The sequence below is a fragment of the Pseudorca crassidens genome, chromosome 10 (assembly GCF_039906515.1).
Source record: "Pseudorca crassidens isolate mPseCra1 chromosome 10, mPseCra1.hap1, whole genome shotgun sequence".
In the NCBI taxonomy this organism is placed as follows: domain Eukaryota; kingdom Metazoa; phylum Chordata; class Mammalia; order Artiodactyla; family Delphinidae; genus Pseudorca; species Pseudorca crassidens.
In genome coordinates this window covers 100,266,914-100,291,589 of record NC_090305.1, presented here as the reverse complement: position 1 = coordinate 100,291,589, position 24,676 = coordinate 100,266,914, and the positions used below count along the sequence as shown (strand labels likewise).

The window sequence follows — 24,676 nt, the reverse complement described above, 5'->3', positions numbered from 1 at the left end:
CCATGGTCGCTGGGCCTGCGCGTCCGGAGACTGTGCTCCGCAACGAGAGAGGCCACAGCAGTGAGAGGCCCGCGTCCCGTAAAAAAAAAAAAAAAAGTAAACAAGGTCCTACTGTATAGCGCAGGGAACTATATTCAATATCTTGTAATAACCTACAATGGAAAAGAATCTGAAAAAGAATATATATATATGTATAACTGAATCACTTTGCTGTACACCAGAAACTAACACAACACTATAAATCAACTATACCTCAATTTAAAAAAAAAAAAAAGAAGGGCTTTAATAGGGATTATGGGATTAAGGCACTCTTCCAGTTTCTCAATGTCACATTTTAGTACAACCTTTCAAGTGTGTAGATGGGAAAGTACTAGTCAAGCTCTAATGCAACTCTCCTCCGAAGCCTTCCCTAGCTTGCTAGACAGCCCTCCTTTCGTGTTCAGAACTCTTAATCTTAGGATTTCGAAATGAGCCGTTAGGTAGCCACAAAGTATTAGTTCATCAGTGTGAGCTGGCGTTTTTCAATATCAAGCAACTCAAGCAAGACAAGCATGAAAGGCTAGGTTTGTAGGAGACTGTGCTTTGGTCTGTGCCTCTCAGATTCAAGTATGTGTCATTTCTGACTAATTATAAGGGCTACTTGGGTTTATTAAATACTAAGACAAAGGCCTATGTTACCAAAGTTAAAGTCTGGAGGGTTATTTCTGGCAGCTGACCCATACCCTACAGCCATGTGTGGAAGGAGCTGCCAGAGCTAGCAAGGAACATTTCCATTCTGGGCTTTCCTGCTCTTGCAGCTATGGTTGGAGGCCTGGCTCAGTGCTGTCCTGGGTCCATGGGGTAGGCCTTCTGGTATGAAGGCATGATGTTTACGTCAGCACAGAAGCTATTCCCATTCAACTCTTGCTGAGGCTGTGGCCTACCTGCTCTTCTAGTGAAGTTAGTCATACACTGAGTCGGGCTGGGGTGGTTGAAACTTGGAATTTGTCCCAACTTGCCGTCCTCCTGATATTCTGAGTTTCACATGTGAGTCTTGAGTGGCTGATCACTGTCTCTTGGCACTGAGCCCTCCCAGCCGAGGGATAATTAGGTTTCTTCCTTTTCTTCTGGAAGCTTGGAGATTAATGGAGTCACACCAGCTGTGGGCAGTGAACAGGAGAGGGCAGGCTTTGCTGAGGCTGGGGCGTGTGGAGGGAAAACTCCAAAGAGCAAGGGAGCTCAAGCCTTGGCAGGGCCAGGGGCCAGTCCAAGTGGGGGAATGGCCCTTCCTGGGGCCAAGCGTGGCCAGTGGTGAAGTCTGCTGTCGGTAAGGTAGGCTGTGTCCTGCCCCTCGGCCTCCGCCTCTCCATCTTTGCTCAAGCTGCAAATTATGAACGCACCTTTCAGAAGAGAGGTTCCAAAATACCGTGGGGCCTTAGGACACAGCACAGTAATGTCCAAGCCCCAAACAAGATAAAATGACTTGCATTCTTGCTAAATTTATTGCCAGTCCTGTCTGAATTTGTGCACATTTAAAAATTGACTTTTGGGACTTCCCTGGTTGGTCCAGAGGTTAAGACTCCACGCTCCCAATGCAGGGGGCCCGGGTTAGATCCCTGGTCAGGGAACTGGATCCCACATGCTGCAACTAAAAATCCTGCATGCTGCAACTAAGACCCAGCAAGACCAAATAAGTAAATATATATATATCTTTTAAAATTGACTATTTAAACCTTTGAATTAAAACCAATTAAGTTTACTGAGGTATAATTTACATACAATAAAATCTACCCTTTTAAGGTATATAGTTCAATAAGGTTTGGCAAATTTATACAGATATGTAACCACTAGTTCCAGTACACCAAAAATTTCCCTTCTTCCCCTTTCTAGTCGATTCTCATTCCCTCAACCACTCCAGCCCTTGTCAACCACCGACTTTTCTAAAATGTCATGTAACTAAAATCACACAGTCTTTTAAAAATTTTATTTCTACTTATTTTCATTATTTAAAAAAATTTTTATGAACCATAGTCTTTTATATCTGGCTTAGTTTTTTTTTTTGGCCGCACCATGCAGCATGCAGGATCTTAGTTCCCCAACCAGGGATCGAACCCACAACCCCCGCAGTAGAAGCACAAGTCTTTTTTTTTTTTTTTTTTGATGAGTAATTTATTTTATTTTTTGTTTCTGCTTTATAACAAAGTGAATCAGTTATACATACACATATGTTCCCACATCTCTTCCCTCTTGCGTCTCCCTCCCTCCCACCCTCCCTATCCCACCCCTCCAGGCGGTCACAAAGCACCGAGAAGCACGAGTCTTAACCACTGGACCACCAGGGAAGTCCCTTTTTTTGGGGGGGGGGGTCTGGCTTATATTTTTAAACTAGGGCTCCATGTGTGTCTGAAGAAGAGATATATCAATAAGGTTAAAAATTTAAGCAGTCCTAGGGACTTCCCTGGTGGCGCAGTGGTTGGGAGTCCGCCTGCCAGTGCAGGGGACACGGGTTCGTGCCCCGGTCCGGGAGGATCCCACATGCCGCGGAGCGGCTGGGCCCGTGAGCCATGGCCGCTGAGCCTGCGCGTCTGGAGCCTGTGCTCTGCAACGGGAGAGGCCACAACAGTGAGAGGCCCGCGTACCACAAAAAAAAAAAAAAAGAAGATGATTTATGATCAGCAGGTTTTCTGATCATCACTGCAATTCTTAGGAGGCTTCTGACTTCAAAAAAAAAAAAACCCGCCAGGGCGCAGTGGTTGAGAGTACGTCTGCCGATGCAGGGGACACGGGTTCGTGCCCCGGTCCGGGAAGATCCCACATGCCGCGGAGCGGCTGGGCCCGTGAACCTGCGCGTCCGGAGCCTGTGCTCCGCAACGGGAGAGGCCACAGCGGTGAGAGGCCCACGTACCGCAAAAAAAAAAAAAAAAAAAAAAATTTAAGCAGTTCTAAAGGGTAAACATAATTATTCACGTTCTCACTTCTGATTCCTTTTCTGGAAGCAATCAACATCTCATTTGTGTATGTCCTTTCAGAAATGCAGAAATATTTAAATATAATAAATATATGTAAACCACACGCATGCACGTATATGCATATTCTAGTCACACTGTTCTTCACTTTGTTGTTTTTCGATTTAATACATTCTGGAGATCGATTCACATTACCACATGTAGACCCCCACACATTCTTCAATTAATGGCTGCATATGTATGTGCTACAATTAATTTAGCCATTCCTCTGTTGACAGATGTTGGTTTACCTGCAGTCTTTCACTAATGCAAACAATGAATTGAAAGTTATAGTGCTCTTAGTAAACAAAATAATACACAGGTTGCATGTAACTTTTCCATAGTTGTAATTACAAGGTAGAGCCCATTTTGCTTTTTGCTTTTTTTGCACTTACCTTCTTTTTCCTGTTGCCCGCGCCCTCTCCTCCCACCCACACCTTTCCCTCCCGGTGAATTTCTGAGTTCTTCACAGTCTGTCAATCACAACCCCTGCTGGGGAGCTTTCTCAGATTTCAGCGGGCTCCTGGGCTCCTCACTCTTCGCTCTCTCAGCATCTCCACAGCTTTTCGCCAAGGTGGGTTGTGCTGCTGTGATCTTAAAGGTGAACTTCTTGTGGTTGGGGCCGAGTCTTGTTAATCTGTTTGCACTTCACAGATGCCAAGGCCTTGCGTAGAGTTAGCATTCAAAAACTGATGAATGGGTGATTAATAAGATTTATTTCTTTTATAGATCTAATCAAAGGACAATTTGTTTCCGGTTTTCAGATTTGTTTTGGGTTTGCTGTTATAAATAGTGGTGCAGTGAACGTCTTTCTGCCTCTGGCCTTTTTTTCCTTTTGGATTTTGCACCAGGCTGTGTTCTTCAAAGCAAGTTCACTGTGCCAACGAGTGTGGATTTTTTTTTTTCTTTTCCAATTTGCCTTACAAAATTGTGCGCAATGGCGGTTTTTTTGTTTTGTTTTGTTTTGTTTTTTGCGGTACGCGGGCCTCTCACTGTTGTGGCCTCTCCCGTTGCGGAGCACAGGCTCCGGACGCGCAGGCTCAGCGGCCATGGCTCAGGGGCCCAGCCGCTCCGCGGCATGTGGGATCTTCCCGGACCAGGGCACGAACCCGTGCCCCCTGCATCGGCAGGCGTACTCTCAACCACTGCGCCCTGGCGGGTTTTTTTTTTTTTGAAGTCAGAAGCCTCCTAAGAATTGCAGTGATGATCAGAAAACCTGGCTTTGTCCTAAGACAGGTCCTCTGACCCCCCAGTAAATTCCTCCTCTGCTCCGTGACTCGCTTTCCCCAAAAGCACAGACGAGAATTTCTTCCCCTCGTTCCTGGGCAAAGGCAAAACTCCGCCTTCTCACAGATCTGAGCCTCGCTATTCCGATTGACAGTCAATCTGACCAATCGGCGCGCTGTGGGGCATCTCCGGGGAGCCCTTCCGGACACATGCGCACTGTCCTCGCTCCGGAGATGGGCGGCTGCCGTGTTTTGGGCCAGGTCTGGGGTGGCTGGCGGCGGGGTCCGGGGGTCCCCCCAGCGCGCACAGCCTCAAGCTTTGGCACCGAGGCCCGGTGATTAGAAACCCCCGCCCTCCTTTGTGTAGGAGGGAGGTTGGGGCCGGGGGAGGGTGTGTGCGGGATCTGGAGTTAGGCAGATACGGGTTCTAATCCATCTCTGCTGTGTGATCCTAAACTGGTCAGGAGACCTCTCTGAGCCTCAGTTCTCTCTTCTGTACAGTGGGGCCAGTCGAACCTAACATTCCGGGAAACTCAACCTAGGCTTTCTGAAGCATTAGTAGGAAGCCGCAGCATTTAGGAAGAGGTGTGTGGAGATAAGAATGGGCGGCAATGATTCTCCTGTTGCTTACTTAACCTTTTCCAGGCATCAGCAGCAACGTCGAGGCTCCAGCAAACGGTCGGGGCCCCTGGATGACCAGCCTTTCTCGGGGCTGCTGCGGCCAGAGAACGTCAGTAGGGAGGAGCTGGTTGATGTGCTGAGGGCAGCTGTGGTGGATCAGAAAGGTGAGGGGTGGGAGGGACAGCTGCACGGAGACCCAGAAGGGGAGGAGTCTTCATCTGAGCCTTCTGAGCATCTGGCTGGGTTCCCTACTAAAGCCTGTGGGATCAAATCCTGGTTCTGCCTCCCACTAGCCATAGGAGCTGGGACCAGACACATAATCTCTCTGTGCCTCAGCATCCTGGGGATAGGGCTGTGGGGTGGGAACGTGTAAATAACTAGAGAGCTTTGCACTAGTAGGCTCTCTGTAAAGGAAATTGCTGTAATAAAAGGTTTATTGAGGGGCAAAACACAGGCTTCGGAGCCACATGTAGGCTCTGTAATCAGCTTGCTGTGTGGCTTTAGGAGAATAATTTCTCTGAGCCTCAGTCTGCGGTGATTTTTAAATTTTCTCAGCTATTTATTGAGCATAGGTTATGTTCCAGGCACTGTTCTAGACATGGCTATATAGTGCTGAACAAAATAAATGCGGTTTCTGCCTTCAGGGAGCCAACATTTCAGCGGGAGAAATTGATTAACCAGAAAATAAATGAAAAAGGTACTTACTAGTGATCAGTGCTATGAATAAAACAGCGATGATGAGGAACTGCAGGAAGGGAGCAGACATTAGATTGGAGACTCGGGCCTCTTTGTGGTGGTGACGTTTGAGCCACGATGATATGAAGGAAGCAGCCACGTGAAAATCTGAGAGAGAGGAAACAGCAAGCGCAAGGGCCCTGACGTGGCAGGCAGCCAGCTTAGCATCTGCAAGGTTCAGAGAGTTCAGGCTGGCAACTCATGTATGAGAGTTGTACTGGGACCACACGGTAATATGAATTGAGAGAGTGCTTTGTAAACTGCATTTGCTGTTGATGATGTTTATGTATTATACGTTTCAGGACCTCTGGTGACATTGAACAAGCCACTGGGCCTGCCAGTGACAGGTATGGGCAGGGGAAAGAGATGCAATGAAAGGGGTTTTGATGTCTCTGAGGGGACGAAATAGTGAAGAGAAAGGAAAGGTGGGATAAAGTTGCCTCTGGGAGCAACTTGTACTCTTCCTTTTATTTCCCCCAGGAAAACCAGGAGAGCTGACGTTGCTCTCAGTGCTCCCGGAGCTGAGCCAGTCCCTGGGGCTCGGGGAGCGGGAGCTCCAGGTTGTCCGAGCACCTGGGAAGTAAGTGGTGGGGGTGAGAGGAAGGTAGAAGGACAGGCATCCATCTGCGGTGGGGGCATAACTACTTGGGAATAAACTGAGACATTTTCCTTGGGCTGGTTTGGGATCACAGAGGTAGGATACAAGGAAAAGGAGGAGGAAGTGGATAGATCTGGGTTCAAATCCTTATGCATAAACTGTGATCTTAGCTATCACTGAGCCTCAGTTTCTTTAATCATAAAATAGAGCTAATAATATCTATGCTCAGTGTGCAGTCACTTCTCTAATTCCGTATTCATGGCAGGTATTGTCAACTGAAACTGATCTGTGATATTCTTTCCTCTAATTGCCATCTATTAGAGATGGTGCTTGAGATGAAATGTTTCTGCAGTTCCACAAACTCATGGGCTTGCTTGTGGGGAATTTAATTATTTTAATAGCTAATATATATAAAGTTCCTAGTACAGTGCCTAGCACATGGTAGACACTCAACAGTTGGTGGTAATTGTTATGATGTTTGGCTCTGAGCTCCCTGGGAGCCAGAGCAAAATGAGGAACACATTTAAGCAATGTACTCTTATCAAACACGGGGAAGACTTACTTGTTTCTCAAGAGGAGGTCTGCATTATAGTCCTGATGTTACTGTTTGGTCTTAGGCAGGTCAGGTGTTCCTTTCTAGGGGTCTCTTTTTTTTTGGCTGTGCCAAGCGGCATACAGGATCTTAGTTCCCCAACCGGGTATTGAACCCGCACCTCCAGCACTGGAAGTGCAGAGTCTTAACCACTGGACTGCCAGGAAAGTCCAGGGTCTCCTTTTTGTGTGGGTGAGCCCAGGGGATTTTAACTTTTGTGATTTGTCTCCTTCCTCCAGGGAAACCTCTGGGCTTGTACTCCTCTCCAGTTGTCCCCAGACAGCAAGCCACCTCCAGAAGTTCTTCACTCACTCGCAGAGAGCCAGGAGACCCACAGTCACCTACTGGTGAGAGGGGCTGGGAGGCTCCCAGGGCAATGGACAGGTCCCAGCAAAAGCCACTGCGTGACTTCCTCTTGCCTCTTTCTCAGTGCTGTCACTGATGGGATCCCAGCTACTTCTGAGGGGAAGATCCAAGCAGCTCTGAAACTGGAACACATTGATGGGGTCAATCTTGTGAGTCAGGGTCTAGGTGGGGAGGAGGAGGGGTCCTTCCAGACATATTACCCCTACAGGGTATAGACGTGGGGTGACTGGCCCTCCAGACCCCTAATACAGGCGAGTGACGACTGCCTATACTGTGGCCCTGTCCTGAGTCTGTTGGGAGCAAGGAGAGTCTGTGGGTAGTTCCCAGGTGTGTGTGAAGCTTGTTCATTCTTGGGGGCTGCCACCACAGGTAGTTCCAGTGAAGTCCCCATCCCGAAAGGACATCTTGGAAGGTGTCAAGAGGACCCTCAGCTACTTCCGTGTGGTGGCCATGGGCTCTGGCTGTGCCCTGGTCCAGCTGCAGCCACTGACAGGTGGGTCTGGAGCCCCAGCCAGACTTGACAAATGGTATTTGGCTGGAGGAGGCAGGAGGTGGGAGGGTGGTGGTAGTTTTAGTGGTAGTTTTAGTGGCAGCCTGGGGAGCATTTGATGGACTGTAAGGATGTATGTGACCAGCTCCACCTGGAGGGGCAGTGCTTCTCCTATCAGTCTGATGGTCACCCCTCTGCAGCTCACCTGTTTTTTTCTTTTAGTTATCGATCTCAACGTCTTCTCTTTACCTTTGATGTTCTGTAGTTTCACTATGGTGATTCCAGGTGTGTGGGTTTAGTTTTATTTATCTTGCTTGGGATTCACTGTGTTTCCTGAGTCTGAAGATTAATCTCTTTCATCCATCCTGGAAAGTTCCCTTTTCAAATGTGCCTCTTGCATCCTTCCTTTTGAATGCCTGATAGACGTTTGACTTTCTCATTCTACTGCTGTGTCTCAACTTTTCTTTCACATTTTTCATGTCTTTATCTCTGCTGCTTTCTGGGTAATCTTTAGATCTACCTTCCAGTTGAGTAATTTTCTCTTCCGCTGGATCTAACCTGCCAGTTTAACCTACCCATTGATTGTATTTTTCACTTCTAGAAGTTCTAGTTGGTTTTTTTTTTTAGTTGGTTCTTTTACAAATACAAATGGCCTTCCAAAAAATAACGTATCTGGTTTTTTCTCATATTACTTGTTCTTTTTTGTCTTTAGTCATTTAAAACATATTTATGTTGTGTTTCTATAATTCCATTGTCTGAGATTCTGAGGGTCTAACCCTGTTGTGTTTCCTACAGACTCTCTCCCCTTGGTGGATTGTTTCCTTCTTCTTCTGTGATTCAGGATTGTGAATTCAGGTTGAGCTGGGCTTTTATCAGTGGAAATCCTTTATTGCCTCATTGGAGGTGGTGACTTCAGGAGAGGTTCTGCCTTTGCTTCTGCTGAGCACCCCATGTCACTGCTTCAGGACCTAAATATTAATGTCTCAGTTGGAAGTTCACAGTTCATGCACGTGGTATTAGAGCCCCAAACCTGTGTGAGAGCAGCTCAATTCATAGCAGCAGTTCATGGTTGTGAATTCTTTTTTCTTCCCCTCATCCAGACCTAAGGTTCTCGTCTCCCTCCCTTGGCGGCTGGCTTTTTCTCCTGGTCCATTCTGTCAATGAAGATGTAGCCTCTCTGATTTCATTTGGGCACCAAGACCTCACCCCTGGCCCCTTGTAGCTACTTAAACCCAAGCCCCCTGCATCCCAAGATTGGCAGTACCCTGGAATAGGTGAAACGTTGGCTTCCCTGTGCTCTGGATTTGTTTTCCTTTTGCATCTTCGTCTGGGGGACCTTACTTTCCTCTGTGCCCAGCTGTGTATTTAGAAGGATGATCATTAAAGTTTTCCAGTGTTTCTAAGTGGTTTATAAGAAGTGGATTTTTAGATTATCCAGTCCAGCATATTGCCAGACGTGAAAGCAGAGGACAGCTCCTGGGTTTGAATCCCAGCTTACGGTGGACCAGTCACTTCTTTTTGAGCTTCGGTTTTCCTGTCTATAAGGTGGGAATGATGACAGAACCCACCTTATAGGGTTGTCAGGAGGATTAATAAGTTTACTTATGTGAACAATTTTGTACCATTTAAGTTTCCCCAAAACCAGTTCAAATTGGTGTAATCTAAAAGGGGAAGTTATTGGCTCAAGTAACTCAAAAGTTCAGGCCTGGCTGCATCCGGAGGCTCGGAGGACATCATCAAGAAGCTGTTTCTCACTTTCTTTTCACCTCCTGCCTGCTGGCTTCTTCCTCCCACAGGCTCTCCCCGTGGGGGCAGAGATGGCAGGCGCTCCAGCAGCCCCAGGCTCACCCCCCAGTGGGAAAGATCGTTCTTCATTCCCAGTAGCTTCCCAGTAAATTCAGGGTTGCCCCTCTTCATGGACGAATCCTGCAGGGCCGGTGGACTGACAGCTCTGACTGTCCCGACCTGGTCATGCGCCCCTCTCCACTGGCAGGGGTGGTAGCATTCACCTCTCTGAAACCACACCATCTGAGAATGGGGCTGGCATCTCCCCAGAGGAAAGGGGAGGGGCAATACCGGGTGGACAGAAAGAGCCGCTGCCTGCCATCTGTCCTGTCTCTCTTGTCTTCTAGCGTTTCCCAGCCAGCTACAGGCGCACATGGCACTACAGCTCTGCCCTCTGCTCGGGGACCACATGTACTCTGCCCGTGTGGCCACTGTTCTGGGCCAGCGCTTTCTGCTGCCTGCTGAGAGCACCAGGCCCCAAAGACAGGTACCCAAGCCCACCTGCCGGCTACCTTTTGGGGTGGGCTGGGGGTGGGGGTGGAGAGCATCTCCAGACATTAGCTATGCAGCTTGGGCTTCCATAGCTCCCTGTAGCCCTGTCTTGCTCTGTGGCCCTGAGCAAATGAAACCCCCTCTCTTGGGTCTCTTTCTGCCCATCTGTTCAATAAGGAAGTCGAACTGGCTGATTTCTAAAGGCCCTTCTAAGTCTGCCATTCTTTTTGGTATAAGGGGTAAAAGAGGTTGTGTGTGTCTATTTGGGTAACTCTGTCTGCTCTAACAGAATAACCTCAAGTACCAGAGCCTTAACACAATAACTTCCTTCCGTGTTAAGTCCAATTAATGGCAGTAGGGTAGAGATGGGCTTGCTCCAAGCATGGGTCACTCAGGGACCCAGGCTGTTGCTATCCAGCCAGCGGAGGAGGAGACAGGGCAGGTTCACGGGGGAGGTTTTCTCAGGCCAGATCTGGAAGCGGGATACATGCTCACACTCCTGTGGCATTCAGTGGGGCTCAATCACATGGCCTTACCAACCTGCAGGAGGGGCTGGGGAATGTAGTTTCGCTGAATGCCCAGGAAACTGATTCGGTGACCCCCTAGCTGGTCTCTGCCCGTAGTGTGTGTGTTTGAGTGTGTACGTGTGTACGTGTAGAGAGGCATGCAGAACACGGACGCAGAGGGAGGAGGAAGTACTTGCCTCACTCCCATTTTGCTTAGAGCTCACCTGGCTGAATGCTGACATGTCTCTCCCACCCCAGGTCCTGGATGAAGCCCTCCTCCGCCGCCTCCACCTGACCCCCTCCCAGGCTGCCCAGCTGCCCCTGCACCTCCACCTGCATTGTCTCTACCTCCCAGGTGCCAGGCCCAGGGACCCACCCATCAAGCTTCTGGCACCTTTGCCCTCTTATTTCTCCAGGACCCTGCATTGCCTGGGGCTCCACTACCAATAGTCCTTCTGTTCCCGCTGGAAAGCAGTGGGGGTTGGAGAGCGGATGGGCTGCAGTCAGGCCCGAGGAGAGTGAGGTCAGTGCTCAACACGCAGAAGGCCACAGTGTAAGATCCTCTGTAGTTGGACAAACTTAAGATCACATCCTAAGGCCACTTGCTGTGTGGTGTTGGGCAAATGACTTCACCTCTCTGGACCTGAGATAATAAAAGTACCTACCCTCATAGTATCGTTTTCAGGATTTGCTGAGAAAGAAAATGTTTATCATGGACCGTGGTTTCTGCTGAGTTCAGTATGTGGTCTTTATATTTGGCTGTTTCTGGCCCAATTCTAGCTGAGAGAAAATGTTAGGTTTTAAAAAAAAATTGTGGTAAAATACACCTAATAAAATTTACCATCTTAACCATTTTTAAGTGTACAGTTCAGTGGCATTAAGGACATTCACACTGTCGTGCAGCCATCACTACCATCCATCTCCAGAACTTTCTCATCTTCCCAAACTGAAACTCTCCCCATTAAACACCAACTCCCCCTCCCCCACCCCTCCCAGCCCCAGTTGCCACCATTCTGTCATCTGTCTCTATGTATTTGACTACTCATTTAAGTGAAGATGTTAGATCTTTCACTTTAAAAAACCGTGAAATATATGAAACATACAGAGTGCATAAAACATCTCTGTGGGGCTTCCCTGGTGGCGCAGTGGTTGAGAGTCTGCCTGCTGATGCAGGGGACACGGGTTCATGCCCCGGTCCGGGAAGATCCCACATGCCGCAGAGCGGCTGGGCCCGAGAGCCATGGCCGCGGAGCCTGTGCGTCCGGAGCCTGTGCTCCGCAGCAGGAGAGGCCACAACAGTGAGAGGCCCGCATACCGCAAAAAAAAAAAAAAAAAAAAAAAAAAAAAACATCTCTGTGATTTAAAGAATAACTCTAAGGTGACACCCACATAACCACCACTCGGCACAAAACAGAAGCATCCCTTCTCCTATCCTAGACAACAGCAGCTCTCAACCCTGGCCCGACATGAGAACCCCCTACCCTGCCCACTCAGAAAGCTTAAAAAAAAACCCATGCCTCCCATGACTGCACCCCCAAGATGCTGGTTTCACCAGTCTGGAATGGAGACCCTGGCATCAGATCTTTTTTAAAAGCTCTGGAATGGGTACTGTTGCTCAGTCAAGGTTGGAAACCACTGCCCAGACTTGGGAGAATTCTTTGTTTTTTAGAGTTTTACCACGTACACATGCATCCTTAAACAATATATTTCCTTTTGCCCTGTTTCTGAAGTTTCTGTTGGAATGGAATTGTGCTGCATATATCCTTTTGAGACTTGTTCTCGCTCTACCCTGTGAAATGCATCCGTTGTGTGGCGCGGAGTTGGAATGTCAGAGCTTGCAGTCTACCCATCTGACTGTTAATGGACACTTAGGTCGTCAGCTGTTACCACAGTGCTGCTGTGAGCCCGCTTGTACGCATCTCCTGGTTCAGCTGTGCAAGAATGGATTCATAAATATACAGAATTTATGTATCTTCATTTGACTAGTGTGTTAGTTTCCTAGGGCTGCTGCTGCAACAAATTACCACAACCTGAGTGGCCTAAAGCAACAGAAATGGATTCTCTCCCAGTTCTGGAGGCCATAAGTCCAAAATCAAGGTGTCAGCAGGGCTGTGCTCTCCCTGAAGGTTCTAGGTGAGAATCCTTCCTTGCCTCTTCCTGGCTTGTGGCTGCATCACACCAGCCTCTGCCTGTCTCCACATGGCCTTCTCCTCGTTTGTCTTCTCTTGTCTCTTGTAAGGACACTTGTCATTGGATTTAGGCCCCATCTGGATAATCCAGGATGATCTCATCTAAAAATCTTTAACGTACTTACATCTACAAAGACCCTTTTTTCCAAATAAAGTCATATTCACAGGTTCCAGGAAGACATACCAATGTTCAACCCATTACAATTAAGAAATACCAAACTTTCTCAGATGGGTGTAGCTTATTGGATATTTCCTTTTTAGGTGACCTTGGCCCCTTGCAGAGGAAGGGAGAGACCCACTTCATCTGGAGAAGGGCTGGGTCCACTCTTCTGCTGTGTCTCCTGCTGTAAATCTTGTGCCCATTAGATGTCATTCTGCTGCCAGCCCAGCTCCTCTGGGCCTGGGGACTGGGGAGACCTGCAGGGCTCAGCAGTCGTGGTAATGTGTCCCAGCCTTCTGCTCACTGCCACATGATCTTGGGCAAGCCATGTCTCCTCGTTCAGACTCAGTTTCCTCATCTGTAACATGAGACTTATCCTCCCACCCCGAGATCAGAGATGCCAGGGGAGTCCCTGGACAGGATGCCTCATGTCCGTCACTGGATGGGAATTCTGGGCCTTGCTTTGTGGAGGAGCTGCTGATTGGCCTCTAGCTCTTGTTCTGGACCTTGGGGTACAGAGCCGCACCCTACTCTCTCTTCACCCTCTAAGAGAAAAGGAGCCAAGCCTCAAATACTTCATTTGCTTTTTTACTTGGTGCTGCGTCCAGGATAAGGGCAGTGACGATCGAAGCAAGGACTTCTGTAGCCACACGTCCCTCATGCCCCCCAGACCCTGGTGTGCACTGATAAGGGGCAGGGGTCCCGGAAGGCTCAGTGTCGCCATGAGGCATGTCTCAGCCTTGGGTTTGTCGCAGAGTCTGGCCTTGAAGTTGCCTTTGGCCTTGATCTTCCTACGGGTGCTAGGAAGATTTCCAACTTCAAAGCGTTGAGACCACAAGTTACTTCCAAGTGGGGGACCATGAAAGCACTGGGGAGCAAGAGCCTCGGTGTGAAAGGAGGAGAGAAGATCAGGAATCTGTTCAGGAAGGGGGTTCTGAGGGATACAAGCCCTTCCCTTGGGGCTCAGGCCAGCCTGGGAGCTACCCTCTACCTCTGCCCTTCCAGCCCTAACCCCAGTTCTCAGCATTGCCCACCAGGGTATGGGTCACCGTTTGAGGCCCACCTTTCTTGGTTTCAGGGCGTTGGGTGCCAGCTTGAGCTCAGGGTTAGGTGGGAGGGAAATCAAAACCTTGGCAGTAGGTAGAGTCATCAAGGCCTTGCCTGTGGTCGACAGGGCCTCAGAGCCCACCAGCCTGCTGTGCTGTAGTCTGAGGCCCCGCCCCTGGGGTCGGAGCACACGGGGAGAAGGCAGCTGGGCTGTGCTGTGGAGGGTGGGGAAGTGGTGATGGGCTGCGAGGGCCTGGGGAGCCCCAGGCTGACCAGCTGCCCCTCCAGGTGTGCATGGAGGGCGGGGAGGCAGGGGGAGCTGACGGCTGGGGTGTGTGAGGGCAGATGGGGCCCACCCGGTTCCTTCTCCAGAGGCTGTGGGAAGAACACAGGGTTTGGAGTCCAACAGACCTGGGGTCTGCATCCCAGCTCTGCCCCTTCTGAGCTGTGCAACCTCGGGCAACTTCCTTAAACTTCCTGATACCTCAGCTGGAAAATGGGGATAATAGCACCTACCTCACTAGGTTGTGAGGACTAAAAGAGCTGGTCAGGTATCAACACGGTGTAAACTGTTAAGTGCTGTACAAATATTAGTTCCTTTCCACAAGGTGACTTTGCCTGGAGGCAAAGACAGAATACTGCAGCAGGAAAAGCTTGGGGTCTGGAGAGAGCTCAACCTGGGACTGAGACCTGGCATCTTTGAAATGAGCACAACTGCCTGGCTGAGTGACTGCTTTGGAGGGGACAATACTCATTTGGCTGTGTGTTTTTTAAAAATACTTTGTAAATGGTGGCTTTTACTTACTACCGGTGGCTCTTGGGTGGGGACAGATCCAGGTGGTTAGGAGGGGCTTGGAGAGCAGGAAGAAATTGCCTTGAGACCCTGGGGTGTTTTGGGGAATGGTCTTACCCAGGGCCCGGGGGTTCTTCAGACTCAATGGCAATCTGTTCAAGGGGTGGGGATGCCTGTCCCCACTAGCAAAGGTCATGGTGAAAATGCAGCCCATCATCGTGCTGCGGGGGGTCCCACTTCCGGAGACTGGGGCGGACCAGGGCTGTGGCACTTTTCGCCTTGCCTTTCTTCCCCTTTCCAGGGGCCGAGGTGGTGGCAGCGGAGTCTGGCTTCTCAGTGTGCCCCAGGCTCCTGGCCCCAGCAACTTTCCTAGAAGCTGACCTGTGGGTAAGGGTTCCCGAGTCCTTGCCTTCCCCAGAGCCTCGCTGGGTCAGCAGGTGAGGGAGGGCTGGGCGGGCTTCTATTTGCCGGTGACACATCGCCAGGGGCTTCTTGATGGTGGAGCCCTCTACTAGGAGCCGGATACCCACATACTGGGGCACCTCCACGGCAGGCTGTGGGGAAGAAGAGGAGACGAGGCCTGCTCAGACAGTGCTGCTGGAATCCTAGGCCTGGAAGGACTCGGAGCACAGGTAGACAGAATTAACTTCTGGGGCACCTGGTCAGGAGACATTTCTGGGCTGAGAAATGCAAAGCCCATCTCTGTCTCTTAAGGGGTCTGGGCCTGGAGGCCTGAATCAGTACCTAGAAGGTCACAGAGCCCCTGAGATGAGTGACCCAGAGGAACGGGGAAGTCTTAGCCATGCCCCCACCTGCACCCCTCCAACCCCTTGCTCTCCTAAACTGCCCAGCCGCCGCTGGAATGTGTGTTCTCCTCCACAGGCCGCTGCCGATGGACAGCTTCCTGAGATGAGCGAGATTCTCTGCTGAGAGCATGTGAGTTACGACACCCAGACAGATAAGAGGCCTGGAGCCTGCCTAAATCCTTGTCTGAACCCAAGACATGGGGAAGCAGAGCCTCAAAGAAGGCATTCTGTGGAGGGCATGAAGTAGCAAATATGCAGATGGAGGCAGAGAAAACAGCCCAAGAAAGGAGCTCCTGTACCACTTTCAATTCCCATTAAGCCAAGCTGTACTTCATGCAGCTGGACACAGGAGAGCCCCCTGTGTCTTGCCAGGAATCTCCTTTTATTTTTTATTATTATTATTTTTTGGCCACACCACATGGCATGCGGGATCTTAGTTCCCTGACCAGGGAGCGAACCCATGCTCCTTGCCATGGAAGCACGGAGTCTTAACCGCTGGACTGCCAGGGAAGTTCCTAGGAACCCTCCTTTTAATCTGGAGCTAGTATGAGGTGTTTTCTGCGGCATCAAAAGATCCCGATTAGAATCTATCTAAACAGTCACTTGGAGCTTCTTAAAAATACAGATATCAAGGTCCTACTGTATAGCACAGGGAACTACATTCAATAACCTGGAATAAACCATAAAGGAAAAGAATATGAAAAAGAATGTATGTATATGTATAACTGAATCACTTTGCTGTAGAGCAGAAGTTAACACAACATTGTAAATAACTATATTTCAATAAAAAAGAAATACAGATATCAGAGCTCAAGGAAAGCCCAGTCGATGAGGCAAAGCTCAACCTTATGGAAAAATCTCAGCTAATAAACGTAGAAGGAATGACAGAATTGGCAATTTACCATTTTGCAACTCTAATACAATAGGTAAGAATCAAAATTAGATATCAAAACAAGTAGGTGAAAAGGATGACAGGAAAATGTGTCATCTGCACACTGCCAAAGAATCACCCTACAAAGAAACTGATCATTGCCAAGGGGAGGATGCAACTTTCAATGGACAGATCTGGTAGCCAAGACCTTAAAGCCACGGTCAGACTTAGCATCACTAATCATGAGATACTCCGACAATGTGTGATGCTGTATGAGGTACCCAGCATCACCTCTCAAGTATACTTGCCAAAAATGTGTAATCTGAACTTCATCAAGCCGTGTGACCTAACTTCTACTTTATAGGACATTCAGATAACAGATGAACAAGTTAAATACCACCATGAGGAAACAATCAGATAAATCCAGAATGTGGGACAGTTCTGTAAAACAACCAGCCTGGTGCCTTCAAAAGATCCAAATATGGGAAGAAAAAGCAGTGGGGCTGTTCTAGATTATAAGAGATTAAAGAACATCAAAGAGAATAAAATACCTAGGAATAAATTTAACCAAGGAGGTGAAAGACCTGTACACTGAAAACTGTAAGACAATGAAGAAAGAAACTGAAGATGACACAAATAAATGGAAAGATATTCTGCACTCATGAATTGGAAGAATTAATATTATTAAAATGTGTATACCACCAAAGGAATCTATAGGTTCAATGCAATCCCTATCAAAATTCCAATGATATTTTTCACAAAAAGAGAAAAATCAATCCCCAAATATGTATGGAACCACATAAGACCCCAAATAGTCAAAGAAATCTTGAGAAAGAACAAAGCTGGAGGCATCACACTTCCTGACTTCAAACCATATTACAAAGCTATAGTGATCAAAATAGTATGATACTGGCATAAAAACAGACATGTAGATCAATGGAACAGAATTAAAAGCCCAGAAATAAAACCACACTTATGTGGTCAATTCATTCATGACAAAGGAGACAAGAATATGCAGTCTCTTTAATAAATAGTGTCAGGAAAACTGGACAGCCACATGCAAAGAATAAAACTGGACCACTATCTTACACCATACAGAAAAATCAACTCAAATGGATTAAAGACTTGAACATAAGACCTTAAACCATAAAACTCCTAGAAGAAAACAGGCAGGAAGTTCCTTCACATCAGTCTTCGCAAAGTTTTTTGGATTTGACACCAAAAGCAAAGGCAACAAAAGCAAAAATAAACAAACTAAAAAGCTTTTGCACAGTGAAGGAAATCATCAACAAAATCAAAAGACAACCTACCAGATTGGTTCAAGATGGCGGAGTAGAAGGACGTGCGCTCACTCCCTCTTGCGAGAGCACCGGAATCATAACTAACTGCTGAACAATCATTGACAGGAAGACACTGGAACTCACCAAAAAAGATACTCCACATCCAAAGACAAAGGAGAAGCCATAATGAGATGGCAGGAGGGGCACAATCACAATAAAACCAAATCCCATAACTGCTGGATGGGTGGCTCACAGACTGAAGAACACTTATACCACAAAAGTCCACTGACTGGAGTGAAGGTTCTGAGCCCCATGTCAGGCTTCCCAACCTGGGGGTCCAGCAACGGGAGGAGGAATTCCTAGAGAATCAGGCTTTGAAGACTAGCGGGATTTGATTGCAGGACTTCGACAGGACTGGGGGAAACAGAGACTCCAATATGGATGGCACACACAAAGTAATATGCACATCGGAACCCAGGGGAAGGAGCAGTGACCCCACAGGAGACTGAACCAGAGCTACCTGCTAGTGTTGAAGGGTTTCCTGCAGAGGCGGGCAGGAGGGTGTGGCTCACCGTGAGGACAAGGACACTGGCAGCAAAAGTTCTGGGAAGTACTCCTTGGCGTGAGCCCTCCCAGAGTCTGCCATTAGCCCCACCAAAGAGCCAGGTAGGATCCAGTGCTGGGTGGCGTCAGGCCAAACAACAAACAGGGAGGGAACCCAACCCACCCATCAGCAGACAAGTAGATTAAAGTTTTACTGAGCTCTGCCCACCAGAGCAACAAACAGCTCTACCCACAGCTCTTCCCTCCCATCAGGAAACTTGCACAAGCCTCTTAGATAGCCTCATCCACCAGAGGGCAGACAGCAGAAGCAAGAAGAATTACAATCCTGCAGCCTGTGGAACAAAAACCGCCTTCACAGAAAGACAGACAAGATGAAAAGGCAGAGGGCTATGTACCAGATGAAGGAACAAGATAAAACCCCAGAAAAACAACTAAATGAAGTGGAGATAGGCAGCCTTCTAGAAAAAGACTGCAGAATAATGATAGTGAAGATGATCCAGGACCTCAGAAAAAGAATGGAGGCAAAGATGGAGAAGATGCAAGAAATGTTTAACAAAGACCTAGAAGAATTAAAGAACAAAAAAACAGAGATGAACAGTACAATAACTGAAATGAAAAATCCAATAGAAGGAATCAATAGCAGAATAACTGAGGCAGAAGAACGGATAAGTGACCTGGAAGACAGAATGGTGGAATTCACTGCTGCCGAACAGAATAAAGAAAAAAGAATGAAAAGAAATGAAGACAGCCTAAGAGACCTCTGGGACAACATTAAATGCAACAACATTCGCATGATAGGGGTCCCAGAAGGAGAAGAGAGAGAGAGAAAGGACCCGAGAAACTATTTGAAGAGATTATAGTTGAAAATTTCCCTAACATGGGAAAGGAAATAGTCACCCAAGTCCAGGAAGCACAGAGACCCAGGCAGGATAAACCCAAGGAGAAACACACTGAGACACATAGTAATCAAACTGACAAAAATCAAAGACAAAGAAAAGTCACTGAAAGCAACAAGGGGAAAATGACAACATACAAGGGAACTCCCATAAGGTTAACAGCTGATTTCTCAGCAGAAACTCTACAAGCCAGAAGGGAGTGGCATGATATATTTAAAGTGATGAAAGGCAAGAACCTACAACCAAGATTACTCTACCTGGCAAGGATCTCATTCACATTCGATGGAGAAATCAAAAGCTTTACAGACAAGCAAAAGCTAAGAGAATTCCGCACCACCGAACCAGCTCTACAACAAATGCTAAAGGCACTTCTCTAAGTGGGAAACACAAGAGAAGAAAAGGACCTACAAAAACAAACCCATTACAATTAAGAAAATGTTCACAGGAACATACATATCTATAATTACCTTAAACGAGAATGGATTAAATGCTCCAACCAAAAGACACAGGCTCGCTGAATGGATACAAAAACAAGACCCATATATATTCTGTCTACAAGAGACCCACTTCAGACCTAGGAACACATACAGACTGAAAATGAGGGGATGGAAAAAGATATTCCATGCAAATGGAAATCAAAAGAAAGCTGGAATAACAATACTCCTATCAGATAAAATAGAGTTTAAAATAAAGAATGTTACAAGAGACAAGGAAGAACACTACATATTCAAGGGATCAATCGACGAAGAAGATATAAAAATTCTAAATATATATGCACCCAACACAGGAACACCTCCATACATAAGGCAAATGCTAACAGCTATAAAAGAGGAAATCGACAGTAACACAATAATAGTGGGGGACTTTAACACCTCACTTACACCAATGGACAGATCATCCAAACAGAAAATTAATAAGGAAACACAAGCTTTAAATGACACAATAGACCAGACAGATTTAATTGATATTTATAGGACATTCCATCCGAAAACAGCAGATTACACTTTCTTCTCAAGTGCACACAAAACATCCTCCAGGATAGACCACATCTTAGGTCACAAATCAAGCCTCGGTGAATTTAAGAAAATTGAAATCATATCAACCATCTTTTCTGACCACAACGCTATGAGATTAGAAATCAATTACAGGGAAAAAAACCATAAAAAATACAAACACATGGAGGCTAAACAATGTTACTAAATAACCAAGAGTTCACTGAAGAAATCAAAGAGGAAATCAAACAATACCTAGAGACAAATGACAATGAAAACACGACGATCCAAAACCTATGGGATGCAGCAAATGCAGTTCTAAGAGGGAAGTTTTTTTTTTTTTTTTTTTTTTTTGCGGTACGCGGGCCTCTCTCACTGTTGTAGCCTCTCCCGTTGTGGAGCACAGGCTCCGGACGCGCAGGCTCAGCGGCCATGGCTCACGGGCCCAGCCGCTCCGCGGCATGTGGGATCTTCCCGGACCGGGGCACGAACCCATGTCCCCTGCATCGGCAGGCGGACTCTCAACCACTGCGCCACCAGGGAAGCTAAGAGGAAAGTTTATAGCAATACAAGCCTACCTCAAGAAACAAGAAAAATCTCAAACAATCTAACCTCACACTTAAAGGAACTAGAGAAAGAAGAACAAACAAAACCCAAAGTTAGTAGAAGGAAAGAAATCATAAAGATCAGAGCAGAAACAAAGAAAACAATAGCAAAGATCAATAAAACTAAAAGCTGGTTCTTTGAGAAGATAAAATTGATAAACCATTAGCCAGACTCTTCAAGAAAAAGAGGGAGAGGACTCAAATCAATAAAATTAGAAATGAAAAAGGAGACGTTATAAAAGACACCACAGAAATACAAAGCATCCTAAGAGACTACTACAAGCAACTCTATGCCAATAAAATGGACAACCTGGAAGAAATAGACAAATTCTTAGAAGGGTATAACCTTCCGACACTGAACCAGGAAGAAACAGAAAATAAGAACAGACCAATCACAGTAAGTACATTGAAACTGTGATTAAAAATCTTCCAAGGGCTTCCCTGGTGGCACAGTGGTTGAGAGTCCGCCTGCCGATGCAGGGGACACGGGTTCGTGCCCCGGACCGGGGGGATCCCACGTGCCACGGAGCGGCTGGGCCCATGAGCCATGGCCGCTGAGCCTGAGCATCCGGAGCCTGTGCTCCGCAATGGGAGAGGCCACAACAGTGAGAGGCCCGCGTATCGCAAAAAATAAATAAATAAAAAATCTTCCAACAAACAGAAGTCCAGGAACAGATGGCTTCACAGGTGAATTGTATCAAACATTTAGAGAAGAGCTAACACCCATCCTGCTCAAACTCTTCCAAAAAATTGCAGAGGAAGGAGCACTCCCAAACTCATTCTATGAGGCCACCATCACCCTGATACCAAAACTAGAGAAAAATATTACAAAAAAAGAAAATTACAGACCAATATCACTGATGAATATAGATGCAAAAATCCTCAACAAAATACTAGCAAACAGAATCCAACAACACATTAAGCGGATCATACACCATGATCAAGTGTGATTTATCCCAGGGATGCAAGGATTCTTCAATATACGCAGATCAATCAATGTGATACACCATATTAACAAATTGAAGAAGAAAAACCATATGGTCATCTCAATAGATGCAGAAAAAGCTTTTGACAAAATTCAACACTCATTTATAGTAAAAACTCTCCAGAAAGTGGGCAAAGAGGGAACCTTCATCAACATAATAAAGGTCATATATGACAAACCCACAGCACACATCATTCTCATTGGTGAAAAACTGAAAACATTTCCTCTAAGATCAGGAACAAGACAAGGATGTCCACTCTCACCACTATTATTCAACATACTTTTGGAAGTCCTAGACACAGCAATCAGAGAAGAAAAAGAAATAAAAGGAATACAAATTTGAAAAGAAGAAGTAAAACTGTCACTGTTTGCAGATACCATGATACTATACATAGAGAATCCTAAAGATGCCGCCAGAAAACTACTAGAGCTAATCAAAGAATTTGGTAAGGTTGCAGGATACAAAATTAATGCACAGAAATCTCTTGCATTCCTATACACTAATGATGAAAAATTTGAAAGAGAAATTAAGGAAACACTCCCATTTACCACTGCAACAAAAAGAATAAAATACCTAGGAATAAACCTACCTAGGGAGACAAAAGACCTGTATGCAGAAAACTATAAGACAGTGATGAAAGAAATTCAAAACGATACAAACAGATGGAGAGATATACCATGTTCTTGGATTAGAAGAATCAATATTGTGAAAATGACTATACTACCCAAAGCAATCTACAGATTCAATGCAATCTCTATCAAATTACCAATGGCATTTTTTACAGAACTAGAACAAAAACTCTTAAAATTTGTATGGAGACACAAAAGACCCTAAATAGCCAAAGCAGTCTTGAGGGAAAAATACAGAGCTGGAGGAATCAGACTCCCTGACTTCAGACTGTACTACATAGCTACAGTAATCAAGACAATATGGTACTGGCACAAAAACAGAAATACAGATCAATGGAACAGGATAGAAAGCCCAGAGATAAACCCACGCACCTATGGTCAACTAATCTATGACAAAGGAGGCAAGGATATACAATGGAGAAAAGACAGTTCTCTTCAATAAGTGGTGCTGAGAAAACTGGACAGCTACATGTGAAAGAATGAAATTAGAACACTCCCTGACACCATACACAAAAATAAACTCAAAATGGATTAGAGACCTAAGTGTAAGACTGGACACTATAAAACTCTTAGAGGAAAACATAGGAAGAACGCTCTTTGACATAAATCACAGCAAGATCTTTTTTGATCCACCTCCTAGAGTAATGGAAATAAAAGCACAATTAAACAAATGGGACCTAATGAAACTTGAAAGCTTTTGCACAGCAAAGGAAACTACAAACAAGACGAAAAGACAACCCTCAGAATGGGAGAAAATATTTGCGAACAAATCAACGGACAAAGGATTAATCTCCAAAATATATAAGCAACTCCTGCAGCTCAATATTCAAAAAACGAAAACCCCAATCCAAAAATGGGCATTAGACCTAAATAGACATTTCTCTAAGGAAGACATACAGATGGCCAAGAAGCACGTGAAAACGTGCTCAACATCACTAATTTAGAGCAATTCAAATCAAAACTACAATGAGGTTATCACCTCACACCAGTTAGAATGGGCATCATCAGAAAATCTACAAACAACAAACGCTGGAGAGGGTGTGGAGAAAAGGGAACCTTCCTGCACTGTTGGTGGGAATGTAAATTGATACAGCCCCTATGGAGAACAGTATGGAGGTTCCTTGAAAAACTAAAAATAGAATTACCATATGACCCAGCAATCCCACTACTGTGCATATACCCAGAGAAAACCATAATTCAAAAAGACACATGCACCCCAGTGTTCATTGCAGCACTATTTACAACAGCCAGGTCATGGAAGCAACCTAAATGCCCATCGACAGACGAATGGTCTGTTGAAGATGTGGTACACATACACAATGGAATAGTACTCAGCCATAAAAAGGAATGAAATTGGGTCATTTGTAGAGACGTGGATGGATCTAGAGACTGTCATACAGAGTGAGATAAATCAGAAAGAGAAAAACAAATATCGTATATTAACGCATACATGTGGAACCTAGAAAAATGGTACAGATGAACTGGTTTGCAGGGCAGAAATTGAGATGGAGATGTAGAGAACAAACGTATGGACACCAAGAGGGGGAAGCGGTGGCAGGGGGGTGGTGGTGGTGGGATGAACTGGGAGATTGGGATTGACATGTATACACTAATATGTATAAAATGGATAACTAATAAGAATCTGCTGTATAAAAAAATAAATAAAAAATTTTAAAAAAAGACAAACTACCAAATGGGAGAAAATGTTTGTAAATCATTTGTAAGAGGTTTAAATCCAAACATACAAACACAATCTTTTTTTTTTTTTTTTTTTTTTGGGCTGCACTATGTGGCATGCGGGTTCTTAGTTCCCCGACCAGGCATCTAACCCACGCCCCCTGCAGTGGAAGCACGGAGGCTTATCCACTGGACCACAAGGGAGGTCTCCAAAATATATGAAGACAATCTGATTAGAAAATGGGCAAAGGATCTGAATAGACATTTTTTAGAAGACATACAGATGGCCAACAGGTACATGAGTATGTGCTCAACATCACTAATCATCAGGGAAATGCAAATCAAAGCCACAGTGAGATATCATCTTACACCTGTTAGAATGGCTATCATCCGAAAGACAAAAAATTACAAGTGTTGGCGAGGATGTAAGGAAAAGGGAACCCTTGTGCATGGTTGGTGGGAATGTAAATCGCTACAGGCACTATGGAAAACAGTATGGAGATTTCTTGAAAAGTTAAACATAAAACTACCATATGATCCAGCAATTCCACTTCGGGGTGTTTACCTGAAGGAAATGAAAACACTAACTCGAAAAGATATCTGCAAGCCCATGTTCATGGCAGCATTATTTACAATAACCAACACATGGAAGCAACGTAAGCATCCACTCATGGATGAGTAGACAACGAAAATGTGGTATATATAAATATACAATGGAATATTACTCAGCCATTAAAAAGAAGAAAATCTCAGGAGTTCCCTGGTGGTCCAGTGGTTTAAGGCTCT

General features: G+C 46.1%; 2 protein-coding genes across 3 annotated transcripts in view; one reads left to right on the top strand and one right to left on the bottom strand.

Annotated features, from left to right (window-relative positions):
* Positions 1-4,395: 4,395 nt before the first annotated feature.
* Positions 4,396-11,249, top strand: RPUSD3 (RNA pseudouridine synthase D3). Of its 2 annotated transcripts, XM_067755389.1 has the most exons (9): positions 4,396-4,545; positions 4,856-4,995; positions 5,869-5,913; positions 6,047-6,146; positions 6,996-7,103; positions 7,187-7,271; positions 7,492-7,615; positions 9,745-9,884; positions 10,654-11,249. In XM_067755389.1, exons 1-9 carry the CDS (start codon positions 4,421-4,423, stop codon positions 10,843-10,845), a joined length of 1,059 nt encoding a protein of 352 aa, XP_067611490.1. In that variant the 5' UTR covers positions 4,396-4,420; the 3' UTR covers positions 10,846-11,249. The 2 variants fall into 2 exon arrangements, with proteins under 2 accessions (XP_067611490.1, XP_067611491.1); XM_067755390.1 differs by lacking the exon at positions 10,654-11,249 and having other exon boundaries at positions 7,187-7,281; positions 7,462-7,615; positions 9,745-9,862.
* A 2,094-nt stretch (positions 11,250-13,343) lies between these two features.
* Positions 13,344-24,676, bottom strand: part of TTLL3 (tubulin tyrosine ligase like 3) — a 28,780-nt gene continuing 17,447 nt past the window's right edge. The window contains 3 exon segments of the mRNA XM_067755395.1: positions 13,344-14,034; positions 14,702-14,807; positions 14,809-15,138. Of these exon segments, the coding sequence (XP_067611496.1) occupies positions 13,790-14,034; positions 14,702-14,807; positions 14,809-15,138 (681 nt within the window). The 3' untranslated portion in view covers positions 13,344-13,789.

Excerpts from the sequence above, each read along its gene's own strand:
- RPUSD3 (XM_067755389.1), top strand. The coding sequence starts at position 4,421 with ATGCGCACTGTCCTCGCTCCGGAGATGGGCGGCTGCCGTGTTTTGGGC. Across the intron at positions 4,996-5,868 it reads AGCTGTGGTGGATCAGAAAG|GACCTCTGGTGACATTGAAC; the intron begins GTGAGGGGTGGG and ends TATACGTTTCAG. Across the intron at positions 7,104-7,186 it reads AGACCCACAGTCACCTACTG|TGCTGTCACTGATGGGATCC; the intron begins GTGAGAGGGGCT and ends CCTCTTTCTCAG.